Raw genomic sequence first — 22,887 nt, forward strand, 5'->3', positions numbered from 1 at the left:
TTAAAAATCCATCTCTCTTTCTTCCTGCTCCACTTTATTAGATCAATACTGAAATCAAAATTCTCATAAGGTTCCCCCCCATTGACTGTTTCTAAGCTTAAGCTGTTTCTTACATGTGTATGAATAGTATTGTGTGTTGAGAATGCTTTTTCACAGGAGGACATGCATAGCTAGCTCAGCTAGCTTCATGAAGTTGGGAAACTGTCTTTTTATGGTTGTTTTTTAAATCTTCCAGAATTCATAGGAACTGACTGCTCCAAAATGCATGTGATCTTGTGTATCAGCATGTAATGCAAGAGTTGACATCCTCAAACATCAAACAGCCAAGTTTTGGACACAAGAGAGTAAATTATATTTTACACAACTTTTGCAAATGTTAAACATGCCTTCTGTCTTTGTGTATTCATTTGTGTTGCAACAGCCAAGATTTCTGACAATTTGCTTCAAATTTTGGTTTCTTTTTTTGGAGGCTCATCTAACATCATTTTAGAATTACTGTCCTCCATTCTGCGAGTAACTCCACTTCATCCTTCATGTTCTTCATTCTGCTTTTCACTATACACATTTGCTCCATTACTACCGCTCCGGTGGCCTAGTGGTTAGAGCGTCTGCCTTGGATGCACGAGGTTGCAGGTTAGAACCCTGGCCGAGTCATACCAAAGACTTATAAAAATGGTACTAACAGCTGCCTCGTTAGGCGCTCAGCATTAAGAGGTTAGTGTTAGGACTGGTCGGCCTAGTGTCAGGATAATGTGGCTAAGTGGGACTTCATGCTACATGTCTGCTGCATGATGCCCCAGTGTTAGACATCACTATAAACTGTCACACTGCAGACATCGTAGTGATATGACTGAAACATTGTTAAAGCTACGTTAAAAATCTAAATCACACACACATGCTCCACTACTGTAATTTTCAACCCAGCCATGCAGGACCAAAGTTCATGCATGCACTAATGAGAGGAAAGGCATCACTGTAGACTTTAAGTACAGATTTTTTCTGTTATAAATTCATAGTGGGATTTACAAACATCCTTGTGTATTAACCTATATCTGCATATTTTTGGATGGACTGAGGTATTCTAATCAGATCAGCATTTTTACTTTTAAATTTTGTTTAGATTCTTGTTCCTTCAGTTTATCTGAACATCTAAATAGAAATTCTACACCATGCAGAATACATTTTATATCTAGACTTTGAACTAATTTTACTGAACTTTCTGAGCATCACTTCTTTCTAAGTGCATATCTGTAACATTTTTGCATGATTTGCTCACATGCACACCCTCATAATGTTTATAAAACAGACCCTGGATTACAATGATACAGTTTGTTAAGTCCTTGATACAAACTATTTTGTCTTGTGCTTCTAGCAGCCAAATGTTTAAACAACTGGGAAAATATAATGACCAAAACAAATGCATACAATAATTATGAGGTCGTATTCAAGTCTAGACTCTGATTTAATGATGTATTATGTAAATGTAAGAAAACTACACGCCACAAGTTAGGACACCATTCAACTGATCACTTGGCTTGCTTTGCTTTTAGTGTTTTTTTAATTTAATTTTGCTTTCTAAAAAATAACAACAAAAATGTGAGCAAATAAACTTACCTGAAATTATAATGTGTCTGATTCATAGTCTTTCTTTCAGGTACTAAGTATGGACCTGGAATTAGTGTTGCAAATTAAAATAACTACAATGAAATAGAAAATATAGAGCTTAAATTTAGGAACACTTATTTTTCTAGAAAAATATGTAAAGAAACTATTACTTAATTCTACAGCAATGATGAAATATAACAGATCAATTATGTAAGTTAATGATTAGTTTTCAATTTTCAAAATGCAAAAACTCGATATTCATTGTTCTTATAAAATTGTCCAATAGTGGATGTAGCAGTGTTTTATGACATGTCAACACAAAAGTGGCTAAGTAGTGCCAAACCAAGAGTTGCTGGTCAGTTTGTTCTACCGTAATATCACACATACAAGTAAGCATAACTTTATTCAAGAGTATTAATACAGTTAATAAATTTGTAATGTCAATTTACATTAAATTAAGTGTTAAATTTTATGAATTCCATTAAATTAAATTATGTTACTCTCTACAAAACAACCAAACAAATTTGACCATGAACATTTAAACTTTCATTTTTGCTGAAAATACTAAACCATACTTTAATCTATTAGGTTAGTCATGCATGCATGACTAAGCATATGGGATTATTCATACTGCTTTTATATTGCTAAAGGTAGATATCACACATACAGACATGCACATATGATACCGTATTTGCCAACCTATAAGAGGATACTTTTTGACCAGAAAATCTAAGCTTCGTCTTATACTCCGAATCGACTAACAGTATTTCATGTTATTTTTTGTACACAAAAAAATAATTATTAATTTCAGTGTACAAAAATGTTGTCACTGTCATTGTAAAATTAAGAAGTCAAAATTTCAGAATGTATGCTTTTTTTCTTTGGGATTTTCTTTTAAATGTACACTTTTTCCTCATCTTATTATATTTGAAAACAAATCTAAATTGGGATTTAATTGCTTGGACTTTGTTATTTCAGAAAGAAAAAAAAAATCAATGCTGATAACTGGATATAATAATATTTACCTAGTAGAAATGATGCTGCAACCCCAAAGGAACCGATTACAATTGACACTGCTGTTGCTGTGGTTCTCTGGTGGGGTGGAAACCATTCTGCTGACACCACAGGTGGTCCTCCCATGGCAACAGGGCCTGCAACTCCATTTAAGAACTGACCAATATGTATCAACCTTAAAAGGAGGGTCAACAAATTACAGAATCATTATAAAACTACCTGCTAATCCATCAAGTTTCTCTTCATAGTTATACTCAAAAGATACTCATTTTGGGTTCTATTATTTCTCTTTTCCACTGCTACATCATTCAAAAACCTAAAATAACTCACTAGTCCTTAAAATGATTGCTCTTTATTGACTTGGATGCTGCTCTGGCAGCACTGTCAAAGAAAAAGCGCCAAAAGCAAATATAATCACTCGAGCAGGAAAGTTGGCCACTATGACCCAATTTGTTTTTCCTTATTTTTAAAGGCACAGATGTTATATAGTGTTCCCTGAACAGTAATAAACCAAAGAAAATACAGAAAACCACACAACACACCCAGGCTGGTATTAGAGGAAAGAAAAACAAAATTGGGGAAAACCAACATTTGAAGGGTGACCACTTACCCTTGCATATGCAAAAACAGGGTCAAATGTTGGGCTCCAGAGGTAAAGAGTTTGCCACCAATTGACTATCTAGGTCCCCTAATAAACTAGTAATAGTTATTGAGTCACAAAGGCCAGAAAAGGCAATCCTACTGGGCTTGCACATCTCATGCTAACACTGGACTGTGAGAAATGGCAAAATAGTCACTGCAATTACAGTATTTCTGTAAGACTTTATTTTACAGATTTCTTCCATACAAGGTAAAATACTAATGAATTTATTTGTGTTAACTTTTACCATACAGTTGTAAGCTTTAAATCTTGAATAATATTAACTGAAACGCTCCTTACTTAATTTATCAGTAGGCTATTTGAACCATTACCCAAGCTGCTGCCTGTTGTGAAAATTTGTGCAAGACATGACCATTCAATAATGATCTAGATTAATTTATTTATCAAATATCGTGCAATTTATTATAGAAAAGCATAACAAAGTTAAAGCATAAGAAAACAGAACCAAGTTAAAGTCCTATTATGCAAATAAAAAAGTACCAGTTTCTCTGTTTATTTTTTTAATACAATTTTCTCTATTTCTATTTTTTTCTTATGGATTTTCATAGTCACCCAAAATGTTTTATGTACTATAAAGAAAGGTTACGTTCATGTACACTTCAGTAAAATGGTTGTGATTTTTATATATCTCATAAAGCTATGTGCTACACATGCAACCACAGTGAAGAGGTGGACAGGTTAAATGGCAATTACAAATGATCAGTACCGACTGGTCTGTTCCATAGGATTTCACATGTTCATATACTGGACTATTTTTACTTAGTTCCAGTACTGCTGCTATATTTTACACTGGAAAATATCAATGCATTGGTCTGTTGCTTTATCCAGGGAGATAAAAATTTACTTTTATTTAAAGAGAGTCATAATCATGCCCACTTCTTTCGATTATGTGAATTAAATTCTTTCTTACATCAACCTATGGTCTATTTTTCACCTCAAGCAATAATTATATTCACTGTGGTTCTTTTGCATTGGTTATGTATCCTTTGACAGGCATAGAACCAAATCATGGGTCTGAAATGATGCACATTGGGCTTGACACTATGCATCCTGGGTCTGACACCATGAATCCTGGTTCTGACACTATGCATCCTTGGTCTGACACCATGGATCCTGGTTCTGACACTATGCATCCTAGGTCTGACACCATGGATCCTGGTTCTGACACTATGCATCCTAGGTCTGACACCATGGATCCTGGTTCTGACACTATGCATTCTGGGTCTGACACCATGGATCCTGGTTCTGACAATATGCATCAAATCTTCATATTCAGAATCTGAAATCTAAACTCAACTTAATTCATCTCAATACACATCAGTCTGATATTCTGCTTTTATTAAACTGAAAACTGGATACACTAATTAATTTTGAACAAAGAAATTACTGTATTAGATTATTCTTCATTTTTCCACAAGGAAAGGAGAACTCTTTTTTTTGGGGGGGGGGTTTGGGGTGGGGGTAATCTGTCCACATTAAAGTGACACTGAATTTATTGCAATTCTACAATCTGATCTTGGTTTATGAGGTCTTGAACATTTTGCGCATAAATAAATTTTGATGGGAAGAAATGTTGCTAAGACAGATACTCTTAAATTGTGAATCATCCGTTTGGGACTGTACTGAAGTTAGAATTGAGAGAACCAAGAAACTAACCAGACCACCTAGTGGCTGTGGGAGATTTTAGTTAAATCTTTCTTGCTTCTAATAATTAAGTACTTCAGCTACCCCAGTCTTGTAATCTACAAATTTTACTGAGTATCTTGAGACTTTAATAGACATAATAATGATGCAAGACCCCAAGGTTTCATTTAGCGCTGGTGTCCTGGATTCATTTCATTCAAATGGAGTCAGACACCATTGCCCAATGTATACTATCTTATTTACTGCTTCAAAATTCAAGTTCTATAAAATGGTGACATGATCTTATGATTAGGAGGATTACAATTTGTTAAGTTCACTTCAGTTTTCAGTCTGTTTTATGGCATGATATACTTGACAAAAAAACCCAGTAATGATGCCATTGCTAAATTCACTAACCTAATTTGGGACGCTGTAAGAAAAGCTGTGCACCAAAGGACACTCTTATGCTAAAAATTTGCCCTGGACACACAAAGAAACTAGAAAACAAGTTACAAACTTGAAACAATCAAACAAAACATTAACATAACCCTTGTCATTGGTTAATACACCAATAAGAAAAGAAACAGAATCATTAGTGAAATACGTGAATCAAATATTTTCAAAATCAAAGGTTGACTTACAAAATTAACAATTCCTCCAGCTACTCTAAGGTATGCTGTTCTTGGAAACTAACAAATGCGGTCAGTCAACAAAAAGACTGTAAAATAATTGTTTCAAATGATCACTTCTTTGTATTTTGTCTAAGGTATTTGAAAAGTGTGTCTATACAAATCTGAAGAAATGTATTGCTCAACATAACCTGATTACACCAAATCAATCAGGCTTTTCACCCACTAACTTTACAACCTATGAGGTGCTAAATACATGTATTTAAAATATGTTGACTTGTTTAGCCCTGTAGCAGGAAAGGAAGTTAGAAATGTTTTCTTTGATGTAACTGAAGCAACTGATCATGTTCTACACTCAATATTATTTACTTAAACTTTAAAAAATCTGAATTCAAGGTAGATAACTATATAGTTAGAATACTACTTATCACAATGAAAGGAATGAATTGTCCTGAATTCCTGATTTTCGAATCCCTAATGACCAGAGATTGATCTTTAGACCACTATTGTTTTTAGGATAAATCAATGATATACTATCAACACTTAGACCAATACTGTCAACACTTAGACCAATACTATCAACACTTAGACCAATACTATCAACACTTAGACCAATACTGTCAACACTTAGACCAATACTATCAACACTTAGACCAGTACTATCAACACTTAGACCAATACTGTCAACACTTAGACCAATACTGTCAACACTTAGACCAATACTGTCAACACTCTGACCAATACTATCAACACTTAAACCAATACTATCAACACATAGACCAATACTATCAACACTTAGACCAATACTATCAACACTTAGACCAATACTATCAACACTTAGACCAATACTGTCAACACTTAGACCAATACTGTCAACACTCTGACCAATACTATCAACACTTAAACCAATACTATCAACACATAAACCAATACTATCAACACTTAGACCAATACTATCAACACTTAGACCAATACTATCAACACTTAGACCAATACTATCAACACTTAGACCAATACTATCAACACTTAGACCAGTACTATCAACACTTAGACCAATGCTATCAACACTTAGACCAATACTGTCAACACTTAAACCAATACTATCAACACTTCGACCAATACTATCAACACTTAGACCAATACTGTCAACACTTAGACCAATACTGTCAACACTCTGACCAATACTATCAACACTTAAACCAATACTATCAACACATAAACCAATACTATCAACACTTAGACCAGTACTATCAACACTTAGACCAATACTATCAACACTTAGACCAATACTGTCAACACTTAGACCAATACTGTCAACACTTAGACCAGTACTATCAACACTTAGACCAATACTGTCAACACTTAAACCAATACTATCAACACATAGACCAATACTATCAACACTTAGACCAGTACTATCAACACTTAGACCAATACTATCAACACTTAGACCAATACTATCAACACTTAGACCAATACTATCAACACTTAAACCAATACTATCAACACTTAGACCAGTACTATCAACACTTAGACCAATGCTATCAACACTTTGACCAATACTATCAACACTTAGACCAATACTGTCAACACTTAAACCAATACTATCAACACTTCGACCAATACTATCAACACTTAGACCAATACTGTCAACACTTAGACCAATACTGTCAACACTCTGACCAATACTATCAACACTTAAACCAATACTATCAACACTTAGACCAGTGGTTCCCAACCTTTATGATTATGAGGACCCATTCATGACGTCAACAAGTTTCACAGACCCTCAAATACTAATAGTAGTACATTTAGGCTCCATTATTAGATAAAATACATACCCTCGGAATAAGCCTGTAGACCCTCAGAGGTCAGTGGCCAACAGGTTGGGAACCATGATTTTGACTATTCACTGAAAACTCTACACTATATACAATAGCTGAAATCCAAATGTTCAATTCTAATGGCTAGTTAACCCAGAGAAAACAATACCTATAACATGAAAACATAATCTAACTGTTAAATTTTAAAAACATGAAATCATCATCCAAGCAACTATCCTATACTGCAAATAGACAGCAATATACTTAAGAAGTATCCGAACAAAAGTATATAGGCATTATATCAGCTGGTGACGCCACTTGGCATGCATATTTAAAGCATTTATCTGAAATTTAGGCTGGGGCGAAAGTAAAATACTTTCAAGATTTTGAAAAATAGATTGGATCACTTATCCCTGGAAAGAATGCATGAAACTTATAGATTTCCTATCTTTGACTATGCTTATTTTATCTGGGAAAACTCTACTGTGCAAGAAAAAGAATCACTGGGAAAAAATAAATCTGGAGGCTATCAAAATAGTAACATGTACTACCAAGAAAGCATCTCTGACATTACTAAAGGATTTCGATATTTTTTAACATAGCTTTAACAATTTTTCAGTCATATTGCTACGATGTCTGCAGTGTGACAGTTTATAGTGATGTCTAGCACTGTGGCATTATGCCGCAGACATGTAGCATGATGTCCCACCCACATTATCCTGACAAACACTAACCTCTTAATGCTGAGCGCCAAGTGAGGCAGCTGTTAGTACCGTTTTTGTAAGTCTTTGGTATAACTCGGCCGGGGATCGAACCCACGACCTCCCGCATCCGAGGCAGACACTCTAACCATTAGGAGCGGTTGACATTACTATAGGAGGAAACTGGATGGAAGAGCCTAAATTAACAAGGTTACAAGCATATATTAATTCAGACACCATGGTCCCGCCCCAAATTAGATGGGACAGCCTAAATTAACAATGTTACAAGCATATACTAATTCAGATACCATGGTCCTGCCCCAAATTGGAAGAGGGAGCCTAAATTAACAATATTACAAGCATATACTAATTCAGATACCATGGTCCAGCCCCAAATTGGTTGTTGCTGTTGGGTTTAACAACATTTTTCAGCACACTATAGGCTATACATGGCGGTCAGTATTAATAGTGCAGGAAGAACCCGTGAAAACCCCGGAAAGAACCACTGACCCACGAGAAACTACTGGCAAGCTTTTTCACATACCCACATTGGCCCCAAACTGGATGGGGGAGCCTAAATTAACAATGTTACAAGCATATATAAATTCAGATACCAAAGTCCTGCCCCAAAGTGGATGGAGGAGCCTAAATTACCAATGTTACAGGCATATAACAATGCAGATACCATGGTCCTGCCCCAAGCTAGTGACAAGATATAATTTGACCTCCTTTTTTTGAATGGGACCTACACCACTCATTCATCAAATACGTTATGTCCCCTTTGTAGATAACTAACCTGTATACACTAGAAAAATATTGCAAGAATCTCTTTGTAACGGGGAGAGATTTTACTAAGCTTCCAGACTTCTACTGAATTCCCAGATATTGCATTGTTTGGAAATAAATCACTTTTGTGAAGATGCTTCTTGAATAAATATAATTTAAACTATAGTCTGCCATTATGATTTTGTGTGATTTTCACTCATTCTGTGAGATATCACAGGAATGAAATTAATTGCTGTGTGACTTTTCTTCACCCTGTCAGACATCACAAATATGTAATTACTTCTGTATGATTTTTCCAACCTCTGAAACGTCAAGTCTATGCATTCAGTGTGATTTTTCTTCACTCTATGAGAAATAACAGGAATGTAATTGTGTGTGATTTTTCCTCCATCTGTAAGATAACACAGGTATGTAATTCTGTGTCATTTTTCCCCAGTCTGTGAGATATCACATCTATACAATGAATTATGCAATTTTGTCCTGTCTGTGAGATAATATCATGTGTAATTATATCACAGGTAAGTAATTAACAACTAGTATAGGAATATAATTATGCAGAACTGAATCTTACCAAGTTGATGTTGTTGGATCAGCAGGAATACAGCGTAAACCAGTTCCCAAGGCAACTAGAAAGCTCATGCACAAAGTAGCCCATCGGATACCTGCAATTTGTAGATAAACAAAATAATTCTTTTATCAATTTAAAAAATGCACAATAAGCGTATTAACCAAGGAGCAAAATAATCCAGGTCACAAAAATGTATTAAATTTCCAATTTCCAAACATTTCATGAAATTAAAAAAGGATGACTGACGATACTGTACGTAGTTTTATTTTTCACGACTATCATGATGAATCAGTATTCTGCAAAAAGTAATCATGTTTGAATGTTTGTCTGAATTCATGCATGCATGCATCAGTATCACAACTAGCATGCCAAGGGCAGAGTACACACTGTTCTCCAAAGTTAGGGGAAAAAATCTATTTCAACGATACAAAGAAAAACATTTGAAAGTACTTAGTGCACTAGTGATAACAACTTTTTTAAATTTTTTGTCTATTTTGACAGTTTTGTCACACAAACTTTGTCACTGATACTGCATAAAAAATATTCTTCCTTGGACATCTATACTGTTATAAACATTTGGTCAAAGTTACTACCCACAAAAACATATATGTTTGAATACTGTATTTACCTGAAATAGAGCTGCACTACAGAATTTTCTGTTCTGGATCTTGTTCTACTTAATCTCCATTCATTATCCAGCAACATTTATTATATAAATTTCCACGTTTTTAAAAAATGTATCTTTACAAGCAAGTACTTTGTAGAATAAATGCCTGATTTTGTATTTCTGTAAGTTTGTCACCCAGAAATGTAGTCCCTGTTGTCATTATTTCAACCCAGAAATTAGGTTACCCTGGTGGCTTTCTGTGACCTTGTGACGTAATTCAGCTGACAACAACAAACCTTAAGTATCTGGAGTGCCAAACTTATTGTTTTAAAATGACTGGGATCTTCAAGTTTTTGTTGCCTTTAGTGACTCTGACCTTAAAAATGTAAGAGGCAGTTATTTTTGTTTTTTCCCTGATGAAAAAGAGTGTTCAAAGATGTACAAGAGTCAAGAACTGAGGGTTATATGACCCCCCAAAATGCAGGAAGCCTGTAATCACATGTTCTGTGTGTGTGTGTGTAATACGCATATATGCTTGTATGGAGAGTTCAATGGCACATCAACATAACATGAAAGCTAACTTATACAAAAATAAAATGTAAGATAAAAGAATTCCAATATTTTATCGAGGTGGATAATCCCTTCCAGATAAACAACAATTGTTCGAGTAAAATATACTTGGGATCCAGAGAAAGCACTTTTAATGTGCAGTAGTTACCCACAAATGCAATTTAGAATTTAGTATCATTTTCATATGAACTCGTCGACCAATCAATTCAGTGCTCAAACAAATTTCTTTGTAGACAAAGTCCCAAGGCTGGTTACATTAAAAAAAAACACAAGCCCTGACTTGAATTCCACAAGCTCAGACCCCAATTTCCATCTACCCAAAATTTCCCCTTTTTAATATTATTTATCACACATTGTTGCAATTTGTACACTTTAAATTTAAAAAGATAAACAACAAAATCATACTGACTAAGTGTTTTTTTTTATTATCTCAAACTATTACACATAAAGCAATATTTTCCTCCAGGCCTTGAGGTCAGCTATTGTCTAATTACTCTATCAATGTTCTTCTTATTCAGTCAATCAACAGAGTGTAAGTTCATTAGCATCTGAAGCATGTCCTGTTTTATACAGTTTCTTTTTACACCTTTGATGTTATTCAGCATATACAGGTGTTTTAATACAGGATGTTTACTACCGAACCAGTTGCCATGAATGAATGTACAAACCTGTAACTTGTATTTACCTTTTACATCAATTAACCATGAGAGAGGGAATGCAGCTATGATGTATGTTATAGGCCCCCAGTTACTGAGGAGAGCAATCGTTGAATCTGTCCAGCCAAATGCATCCTCGCTCGCACTTGCAATTGGCCCCCATGTGTTCCAAACCCCACCTTGTATTGATGCACCGAGGGAAAAAACAACCAGGATATACCATCTTTTGAAATAAACCTGAAATGTACCATGAACATTTAATTATTAACTGCATGAGAAGGATGACAAGTTAGAAACAAATTACTGATTCAAAGTAGTCTATATGACTTCGAATGTAAACAAAAAAAATATGTCAGTTTTTGTTCACATTATAAATTTACCTAACCTATTAAATAAACCATGAACTTGTACATTTAAGATCTAAATGACATGTAAATTAATGGGATCTTATTATTTTACACAGGAAATTATACAGTGACCTCAGTTCAGCAGGTACCTGTTATATACAGGAAATGTATGCTGTGACCTCTCTATACAGAAAATAGGTGCACTGACCACCGTTTTCTGCATGTGACCACTATATACAGGACATTCAGTAACCACTATATACCGGATACTAAAAGAGGGCTATTGTATTCAGCAGGTGACCGTTATGCAGGAAATCTGCACAATAAAACTGTGATAAGCCAATGGGAATATGACCCTTATGAACTGGTTCAATGTACATATATGTGGAGGTGATTACAAATATATACTTGAATGTACAATATAAAACAATCTTTGAGGGTTAGGATAAAGGCATATTCAACTTTTGGAAAGTGCAAAAATGAAGCACCAGCTCTGCACTGTGAAATTCAATATTTGTAAAGCAGACCTTTACTTTTGGTACTGGTCATATAGCCAGTTCTTTCCCAAGAAACAGCAGTGATGTGGTAAAATATGGCATGCCACCTACTCCTATAAACAACTGCATATTGTACAATCAAGAATAAGCAAAGCCAGGGAAGGTACTGTATGTTTTGGCATGCTAGGGAAGGTACTGTATGTTTTGGCATGCCAGGGAGGGTACTGTATGTTTTGGCATACCAGGGAAGGTACTGCATGTTTTGGCATGCTACACTGATATTTCTCATTTGTGGCAGGGAAAACTAAAAGTATGCAATAACTGTGTGTGGAGGGGGCTTCTAAGGCAGATTTTGCCTACATGAAGTGGTAGAAAAACAATTCACAGGTTAGACTGACTAGCAGAATTCCAGCTGTGTCATTGAGAAATGCTATGTCTAAGTAATACAAATATTTGAATCAGTGAGCCATCCTATAGTGGTTTCAGTGAGAAATGCTTTCACTGTGTAATACCATGAGTGTATAAATCAGTAGGCCATCCCATAGTAGTGTCATTATGCAAAGCTTTCTGTGTAGTAAAATGAGTTTATAAATCAGTAGGCCATCCCATAGTAGTGTCATTATGCAAAGCTTTCTGTGTAGTAAAATGAGTTTATAAATCAGTAGGCCATCCTACAGTAGTGTCATTATGCAAAGCTTTCTGTGTTGTTAAATGAGTTTATAAATCAGTAGGCCATCCCACAGTAGTGTCATTATGCAAAACTTTCTGTGTTGTTAAATGAGTTTATAAATCAGTAGGCCATCATACAGTAGTGTCATTATGCAAAGCTTTCTGTGTAGTAAAATAAGTTTATAAATCAGTAGGTAATCACATTGGGAAATGCTTTTTTTGTGTAGTAACACTGAGTATATGAACCAGTAGGCTATCTCATAGCATAGTCATCAAGAGTCGCTTTTTCTATGTAGTAGTAGAAGTATATGAACCTGTGGGTCATCCCATAGCAGTGTAAATGAGCAATGCTTTCTCTGTGTAGTAACATTCTATGAATCACAAACTTGTTTACCTGACATGAAATTTATGACACTCAATGACATGCAGTATGCTATGCCACAAGTAGCCTGTTATTCAACTGATTTCTTCACGTAACCAAACTGACTATATTTAAGCAAAGCAATTCTAATCATAAGTAGAAATCAATTAAAATAATAATAATAATAATAATAATAATTTTAAAAATAATAATTTATAATTTCCACTGCAACATTTTTACATAATTGCCTGATTTAACTTGCTAATATATGTACATGTAATTACCCCCTGCCATCACCACTGCCAAGGGCCAACACTGATCTAAGGAATGTACAGTCTGACCCCACTATAGCATGCTCCATTATAACATCAATTAATATATAACACAGTCATGACATGGCTCCCAAATTTTGTATACATGTTTTTCTCCTGCACATGAAAAAATGATCAGTTTCTTCTTGAAAGTACGAAAAATAACATGCAAAAAGTTTATTAACATTTTGGGGAAGAGATTGTGTATGAATTTGAATATAAGATGATCAAGGAATGGCTCCTGAAATATCATATACACATATTTTTCTCATACATTAAAAAAAATCTTCTTAAAAGTATGAAAAATAATGTGTAAACAGTTATTTATCATTTTGGTGATGAGATTATGTATGAATTCAGATAAAAAACAAACATGGTGTAGCTTTAGCAATTTAAATTTTTTGTCAGTTTCTCAAAGTAAATATCAGAAATATGAGTATCTGAACCAATGGCTGGGCCTTTTAAGAACTATGATCTTCAGTTTATTGTCATATAATGTCAGTTCATTAGTAATAATCTTATTATTACTAATCCACTGACCATAAAGTCATTGAGTATTCTTTGTTTGTCTTCAATGTATTCTGTACACAATCGTTGTTCAAACAATATCCAACATGTTTGGTGTTTTAACTGCTTACACAACCATGCACCAAAAAATGCAGTGGTTGATAGAAGATTCTAAACTGAATTTACAAGTCAAACACAATCAGTTCACCAGTGAGTAATATCGTCCATTCCCTAGTAAAATGACCCCATTGTGGATTGACAATTATTTTTGCTGTAGTCATTAAAATGAACATGTGTAAAAGTGTTAATTAGTGGACATTTACAACTGATAATGGGACATAAAACGTAAAGTTATTACCATTAAAGACAAGAAAGAAGCCCTGGATTAAGTCTGGTGTTCGAATTCGTCAGCTGAGGAATATGAAAGACCAAGAGCAAACATGACATTAATAGAAAGCAGCCAAATATTAATCAGTTTTCAACACAAAAAAAAGTATTTCAAGTCAAAGATGAGAAAACTTGAGTAATATGAAATTTATACAAACACTGTTTATTTTCATTGGGACACACTGAACTGTAAATGTGCTTCACCATTCGATGCATAATTTTGCTATTTTTTCCCTTGTATTTTAAATCTGTGTATATTACCTATGGAATTCATTGTTTTCAATTCACATGTGACTAGATCAGCAGGTGAGTACACAGTGCTGATACTCTTCATGCTTTACATCAGACAGGTATAAATAAACATTATATATACAATCTCCATTTTCACTACATGTGTATTTCTCATTTAATATGCTTCGACTGAAGATGGTAACTATGCCAATGAAGGACCGTATTTTTGTCCCACTTTCATTACCCACATCCCACCCACTCCGAACATTTTTTGGAAACATGCATAATTTACTTCACAAATCTGACTTGGCAGCTTATAACACAGTTCAGTTTATAATAGTCAGGTTCTATGGACCCTGAAAATCATATTATTGTACTTAGAATTTGTTATATTTAATCCATCTTCAATTTCCACAGTCGTACATATACACATGTAATTTTTATAGTTGTATATACACATAGTTTTGTCACTGGATGCTAGATGAGTGGCTGAAAAAAAGAAAAAAATGTTGCCGCTCTTGCCAATTACAAGTTACCACATGGACTTGATGAATGAGAAATAGATGGCATTAAAAATCTGCAGTACTAACTTTTGCAAGAGTGGGAAGAAGAATTAGGAAAAGAAAAAGAAGAAATATTTCATGCAAAAATAGATAAATCGCAGACTTCATTATTTTATTTTAGTTTCTGATTGATGTCAAGTCTGACAGGTCCTTATGTACCTTTGTTCTTACTGCTGTTGTAATAAGTGGAGCTTTCTCTCCAGTTTGATCTACAGCAGGATGATCAAACCCTGAAGATGCCTCATAATTCACAGGAAAAAATGATGGTATTTGATGTGTGTCACTCATGATGTTAATGCAACTGAAATGCTGAAGAACAATAAATTTTCATTAGAAATTGCATTTTGTTTACACCAAGTTTGTTTATTCATCAATAATTCCATCTATAACACCCTATCCATACCTACAGAAAAATGCTTAACTTTCATCAATACAAGTGTCTGCTTTTAAGACCTCTAGTTTCTTGGCATGAACAGTTTGTTTTTAATTTGGGTCTATCATTTTTCTTATGTCTTGATTTTGTCAAGCCTTACTTGACAGAAGCTTGACACTGCAAAAACATTAGCATCTGTGCAAGTGCACATACAGATGTACTTGTATCATTTGACACCAAAGATTAACCTCCATGTAAATGATATAGAACCAACTAGAATTTAGGAGGTATAGTATATAAAGTTATATGGAAACCCTACAAAATATTTTAGAAGATGTAGACAACATACAACAGGCCAGCTGTTAAGTTCTTCTAGTCCATAAGTATAAGCAACAGAGCCAAAAATGATAAAAAATTCTGCAATTTTGCCAATTCCACAACCAATAACTGAACCCAGTACAATGGAATTTTGAAGAAAAATCCTTGTCTATTCAATCTGTGCCAGTATTCATGGACCACAAATCAATGACCGCAACTGCATCATACTGTAACTGAATTAGGATAAACTGAAATTAGTTAAACCATATATAAACATATCCATGTCAATGTGCAATAGTTCAATGCCCTAGGACATCATGCATGAAAGAAAATAACATGTATGTTACATGATAGTTTTGGTAGGTAAATTATGTCACTGCAATTCTGCTGAATCATCAAAAATTAATGAAATAAGTGTTGGGATGTTGATGTCTAGACTTTGAATAAAGTATCAAACATGTGACTTTCAATTTCAATTTCTAATGCTGTTAATCCCTATTGTAACAACTGTCCATGGAAGCCAGAATTTAACTCCTTATAGTGAGACCACATTATAATGTAGAACACTATACATATTATTTCACTACTACATAATTAACTGGTATCCATGACAATACTTGCATAAAAACAAAGTGTTATAATGAGGGGCCTTATATCAAGGTAGTGTTGTATTATCATGCTCCTGAAGAATAAACTCATAAAATGGGAATCAAGTCATCCCATTATCTCAACTTTAGTTTTAGTTGAGAAAAAAGCTGGAAATAATACTTACAAAAAGTCAGGCATATTAGAAGCAAAACAAATGGTCAGTTAAATGTTTTGATTCTATGGGCAAATTCTGATAAAAATATTTAATGCAATACATCCCAAACAATAGTCATGATAGTTTTTTTGTATTAATGAGGCTGAATAATATCTCATTTGCTAGTGTTGTCTCCAGGCTGTGCCTTTGTGTCTTTTTCCACAGTACAATTTGAAAGGTAACAAATTTGATAAAGTGAGAAAAGTATTTAATAAGACACTAAAATATAATTAATCTAGGTAAACTGTTACATTAAAATAAATGAGAATAAAATTTGGAAAGAAAACTCCAAACTGTAGAGCTTTTAAGGTAAACATAGTAAATGTACTTATATTTCGAGAAAATCCTTAGCAACTTCTAGAAAACACCTGAGAAAACTTCCCCCATGGAAAAGACACCTACCTGAAACATTTCAGGACACACCAAGCATGCCAATATTACATTGAGATCATGGTGTGTATATACAGCTAGTTGACAAAATTAAGCCAGATCAAATTACATGTAAGTTATTTATTTTTATTGTACATAAATATATGTATTATCTTTCCAAACAGGTTGAAGATATCACTGTATTTCATTCATTCTTTGATTGGGAAAAAAAGAAACTCAAAAACAAATTAGTGGGAGGTTGGCTGGATAAGTAGACCATGTAATTTATTTGAAGCAAGAATTTCTTTTCATACTGAGTTGGTGTAAGATAACTTTAAAGGGCAAGAAAACTACACAAATCCGAGTCATTTGATTTGTTGATTTATCATTTCTAACCAACTATTGCTTGCAGGTCACTAACATGGTCATTTCTTTGGGTTCCAAACCAAAGGAGAGTATCTATGCTAACATGGTGCCCATATTTGAGTGGATGAGTCTATTTTGATGACTTTGTACAATAATGTTACAATTCTTCAAATCACTTATTGTGCATGTTCTCAAATTTCATGGCATATTTTTTGTAAAAATATTTTTAATATTTTTTTAGAAATATCAGAACTAGTCATTAAAAAATCCAGGATGCTGATGATGTAGAGTCTACCTTGAAGTCCAAAGATACAAACCATTTACTGAAAATGGACTTTTCCAATAATTGGCAAGTTAGACTCAACAGACTCATCATTACACTTAAACCTTTTTTGATTTTAAACATGAAGAAGTTGACAGTGTTTTGGGAACCATTTGTGACAATACCTTTATGCATTTGTCATATCCTTCAGGTTTTTTTTTTTAAATTAGAAATATTAAGGGGGGTGTTTACAAACTACCAAGGGTATTGGCAAATACTAAAGATTTCTTCTAGTACTGTAACCATGAAGAACACATTGCTACCAAATTTTTTTTCCCATTTTCTTCCTCATAACTGGATACTGTATATGCTCTTGTATTTTATCATATTACAATGCATTATGTGTTGGGATACCATGATGTGTTGTCATATCATTTATGAAACCTGAAATGAATTGTAAGTAAAAGACAATACTTTACCTGTTAATGGAAGTTGCCTTGTTGACTTATCATCTATCTCCAATCCTATATTCAGCAAATATTGTAAATTATGCCAACTTATCAATAAAAGAAATCCAGTGGGCCATCCTGTTTTTACTGCTATATCAAAGGAGTTTCTTGTATTCTTGTTGCATATCATGTAATCACTGTATGGATGAAATGAAAACAATGTCACAATTAAAAAGATGCCAAATTGTCATCCAATGCAGAAAATTTAAAATACTAAAAAGTATTTACAATTGTTTCTTAAATAGTGTTTCAAATCCAGTTATCTCTGAGAAGGTAATTCATGGACCTGAAAACATACTCTCTCCTCAATGCTAAAATATCTGGGCTGTATCACAAGTCCAGCGGTGTCAGATGTCAGATTCTTCCCTTATTTACAGTAATCAGCTGTTTGCAATTAATAAGCATCATTAATAAGTTGCTCTGGATTAGCAACTTTCGATTCAATCTCCCAGAATTCTACTCTCATACACACTGCTATTGTTTTTGTCAGAAGGTACTTTCTTTTCTACAGACAATGTTTTGTTGGATATTTCTTTCCATTTATTCAAATGCTTTTCTTTTCTATATGTGACTGATAGTGCCACGTGCCCATCTTTCATGTACATGCAATTAAAGATCTAGATGCTGTACTTTTAAATAGTTTTTTAAACATCTCTTTTCCATTTTCTTTCACTCCTTCATTTCCCTTTTGTTAAATATATGATTTAATTGCCTTATATTTAATAATTACAGCTTTTATGTAATATATTAATTAATATTAATTACTGGCATACTTTCATTACATATATTGGCATATAAATAAGTATATCAATAGAAAGAGTCATTAAAATTGCAACACTCCAGGACAAAGGAAAGGATTTCAAATGCATCATCGTAAACCATCATCAACTTCATGACTTGATTCACCTAAGTGGGACGTGGTTCAGCTTCCTGTGTGAGATATACAGTATGTATCTGAAGTTATAAAGGAAGTAGATATTTGTTAATTTCTCTACTGATTAATTTCCAGAAAAGAAAACATTACCAAAAGATTTTGTTATTAGTTGCAATGAAACACTTCATATTAACAAAACTGTAGCAATAAACTGCCTGCTGACTGAAGGATGGACATACTTAATATCCTGTGAGAATGGGAGAAATGAGTACAGAAAAACCTGTATTGAAAGACCACTGCTATATGAGACCACATGTCTTGACCGACCATGTTCTCAATGCACAGATTAATTGATTATATAGCATCATGACTAAACAAAATTGGCAAAAGGGGTTGGCTTTCATGAAAGATTCTACTGTATACTGAAAGTGAAACTTGCAGCAGTATCAGACTGATTCAGGCCAGGCTGATTTGGACCAAATTATGGGCTGATTTAGCCCAGATTGCAGGCTGATTTGGACCAAATTATGGGCTGATTCAGCCCAGATTGCAGGCTGATTTGGACCAAATGCCAGACTTATTCAGATCCTGTGAAATATTAGTAAGTTTTGTCGAAGATTTACAGGTGACATTAACATTTGTTTAAAAGATGCTTGTTTATTTCTGAAATACATTAAGCAGTTCAAATCTGCATTTAATAAAACAAAACAAACATTTTATGTGGGTTGTTATATATGATGAAATGAAATAATGTAAGACTTTATCTTGCATTGGCAAATTAATGGTGAAATATTTTTGAAGCAGCTGATTCCTCTTTGTGCAAAATGCAAATAGTTTATTGAGGTAAAAAATAAAATTACTAACACTGATAAAACATTGTGAAAACAGGGCTCATTCATTAACACAATTTTTATCTATATATATATTGATTTGTATATATAATGTATTAAATGCTTCAAATACTGGGTTAAACCAACTCAATTAGATTCACAAATTAATTTCATGAATTTTTAAAAACTAACTATATATCTATCTATCTATAAAATGTACTAAGTGCTTCTAGTACTGGGCTAAACTTGCTAATTAGCTCCACAAATCAATTATGGGATTTTTTGGGTTATAATTTTTTATATATTTAAACATTATATATATTATATTGATTTGTATATATAATGTATTAAGCACTTTAAGTACTGCGTTAAACCAGCTCAATTAGATTCACAAATTAATTTCAGGAATTTTTAAAAACTTTTTAAAATTTTTTTACCCTAGGAGTAAAAAAACTGCGGAGTTCAGCAATGAAAAACAGGGATATTTGGCCGACTGGAAAAACACATTTTTTTTGGGGGGGGAGGAGGCATAAGATTTATTTACACTTATTCTTTATCCTGTACAATTTACTATTACAATTTGTGCTTAATAACAAATATATTTTAAAACTTACACTGGGTTCCTGTCAAATTTATAATTCAATAAAATATCATAATCAATAGTATACATTTAGTATACATTTAAATTCTAAAATATTGCTGACCTCATTCTAATTAAAATAAAGAAAATAATGAAATGATGTTGAAAGATGAAATCCATTTTAGAACTCTTTGTTTGAAGAAAAGTAATATTATTTGTTTTTCTGTGAATTCACAATGAATCATTTAATTGTATGCAAATAACTAACTGCAAAAAGTCAAGCAAATCTGGCCCATGCAGTAACAATTTTTCTTATATATACATATATATCTTGGTCCAAGTACGTAAATACTTTGGTGACATCATTTTTGCCCACACATTCTGGTCTGTGTCTGTTAATGCATTTGCAAGCTTTGGTCACATCATTTTTGTCCACACATTTTGGTCTGTATCTGTTAATGCATTTGCAAGGTTTATGTTGAAGGGACTGCTCCAGTGGCCTAAGAGGTTAAAGTGTCTGCCTCAAAAGTGGGAGGTTGAGGGTTCGAAACCTGGTCAAGTCATACCAAAGACTTAAAAAAATGGTACGAGCAGCTGCCTCACTTGGCACTCCGCATTAAGAGGTTAGTTGTTAGGGCTGGTCTGCCTAGTGTCAGGATAATGTGACTGGGTGGGATATCATACCATATGTCTGCAACATGATGCCCCAGTGCTAGACATCACTATAAACTACCACACTGCAGACATCATTGCAATGTGACTCAAATTATTAAACCTATGTTAATGCAGGTCTGGATTATTTAGATTGCTAAGTCACTGGCATTTCCTGTTCCTATCATAAGAGTGGATTTATTAAGTACATGTAGTAGTTAATCTCTCTCCTTCGCAAATTAACTATTGAGAGAACAAAACAAACATATAAAACACAAGGAGTTTCATATTCGCTTCCCCCATCTCTCTTGCCATCGCTAGCTAAGGTCCAGATAAGTAAATTCATCTACACCTTGGTGGATCAATTCAATATCTGAGGACTTTTGGTCTGTTAATTTCACTGGATGAAGTGGCACTGCATCCAATCAAAATTGCTCTTACCTTTATTGTCACTGTCAATAATAGAGTGACAGGTCAGTTTTGTACTGACACGCTGCTTGCTAGCTGCAGTAATACGTTATTCTCCTGGTTAGTTGACTGTATATATTAATTATACTAATGGAGGTAACTCTTGAAATCAATAGATGTTGCTAGTACAAAGCACTGAAATATGAGATTGATCCACCAAGGTGTAGATAGGCTAACTTATTGGAACCTTTGCTTGTGAAGATATCACTCTCTCCCTCTCTATTCCATTATTGCTGAATTTACAGCTGCTATGGGGCCTTTTGCTCAGTGAACTGGAAATCAATGTGAAATGCCTGCACATGCTGAGTACACTTCCCATGAAATCACTTACCACTAGGAACAAAAAAAATAACTCATTCCAAGATGAAACTCAGCATACTTATAATAATAATAATAATGAAGACTTTCTATAGCGCCTTATCTTTAGAACACATAAAAAACATGCTGAAAACATTTAAGGTAGGGAACATTATTAGGTCTTTAAGTTTGTTCTTGCAGTCGAAATATGTGAGTTTTAAGAACACTCTTGAATGGGATCACTGTGTCTTTGTGTCTAAGTTCAGTGGGCAATTCATTCCACATTGCTGGGCCCTGGTATGCAAAAGAATGTTGTCCATATGACTTTGTTTTCGTAGTGGGAATAATGAGTATAAGATTGTCAGAAGAGGAGCATATGTATCTTGCTGGTGTGTATGCATGGGTGAGGTCGGATAGGTATGTTGGACTGGAGTCCATCATTGAAACATAGCACAGAAAACAAATTTTGTGTTTGATTCTGGATCGAATGGATAGCCAGTGTAGGGTACAGAGCAGCGAGGTGTGCTCTGATCGTGATACTCTAAGTATGATCCGAGCAGCTGTGTTTTGAAATTTTTGAAGTTTCTGACGTAGATATTGAGATGACCAGACAGAATTGAGTTACAATAGTCCAGTCTTGAAAGTACTAATGAACATACAAGTGTTTCAGTGGCATCAACTGAAAGATATTTGCGAATGGAGCTGGTACATCTCAGCTCAAGATATGCAGCCTTGCATATGTTCATGACATGTTGGTGTTACTGATATTATTGTTTGACGTAAAGGATGTGACCCAGAATGTCTTTGTGTTGTGATCAGAATGGCCTCAGTTTTATCATCATTCATCTGCAGCTTGTTACATGTCATCCATGATTTCACATCAGAAATGCACCTCTCTACACCTTGGATGGTAGCGTCAACTTCAGTTGGGTGGCTAGATTTGTATATTTGGGTGTCATCATCGTACAATTGGTGAGACAATGGATGATGATCTATGACACTTGAGACCGGCTGAGTGTATAGAATGAAGAGAAGAACAGACCCCTGTGGAACACCACAACATAGATTAACT

General features: G+C 34.1%; 1 protein-coding gene across 3 annotated transcripts in view; it reads right to left on the bottom strand.

Moving 5' to 3' along the window:
• The window catches only part of LOC149780972 (solute carrier family 49 member 4-like), an 89,995-nt gene that overhangs the window by 64,663 nt on the left and 2,445 nt on the right, over positions 1 to 22,887 (bottom strand). For 2 of the 3 annotated variants that reach the window (XM_089938084.1, XM_089938086.1), the window contains exons 2-7: positions 18,086 to 18,252; positions 15,276 to 15,425; positions 11,273 to 11,480; positions 9,414 to 9,504; positions 2,631 to 2,794; positions 1,615 to 1,669 (exon numbers count right to left, since the gene is read on the bottom strand). In XM_089938084.1, the coding sequence (XP_089794210.1) occupies positions 1,615 to 1,669; positions 2,631 to 2,794; positions 9,414 to 9,504; positions 11,273 to 11,480; positions 15,276 to 15,404 (647 nt within the window). In that variant the 5' untranslated portion in view covers positions 15,405 to 15,425; positions 18,086 to 18,252. Of the gene's footprint in view, positions 1 to 1,614; positions 1,670 to 2,630; positions 2,795 to 9,413; positions 9,505 to 11,272; positions 11,481 to 14,293; positions 14,346 to 15,275; positions 15,426 to 18,085; positions 18,253 to 22,887 lie in introns of those variants that run through there. The other variant, XM_089938085.1, reaches the window with a different exon arrangement.

This window comes from Sinohyriopsis cumingii, chromosome 16 (genome assembly GCF_028554795.1).
Source record: "Sinohyriopsis cumingii isolate HCF-2022 chromosome 16, ASM2855479v2, whole genome shotgun sequence".
Taxonomy (NCBI): domain Eukaryota; kingdom Metazoa; phylum Mollusca; class Bivalvia; order Unionida; family Unionidae; genus Sinohyriopsis; species Sinohyriopsis cumingii.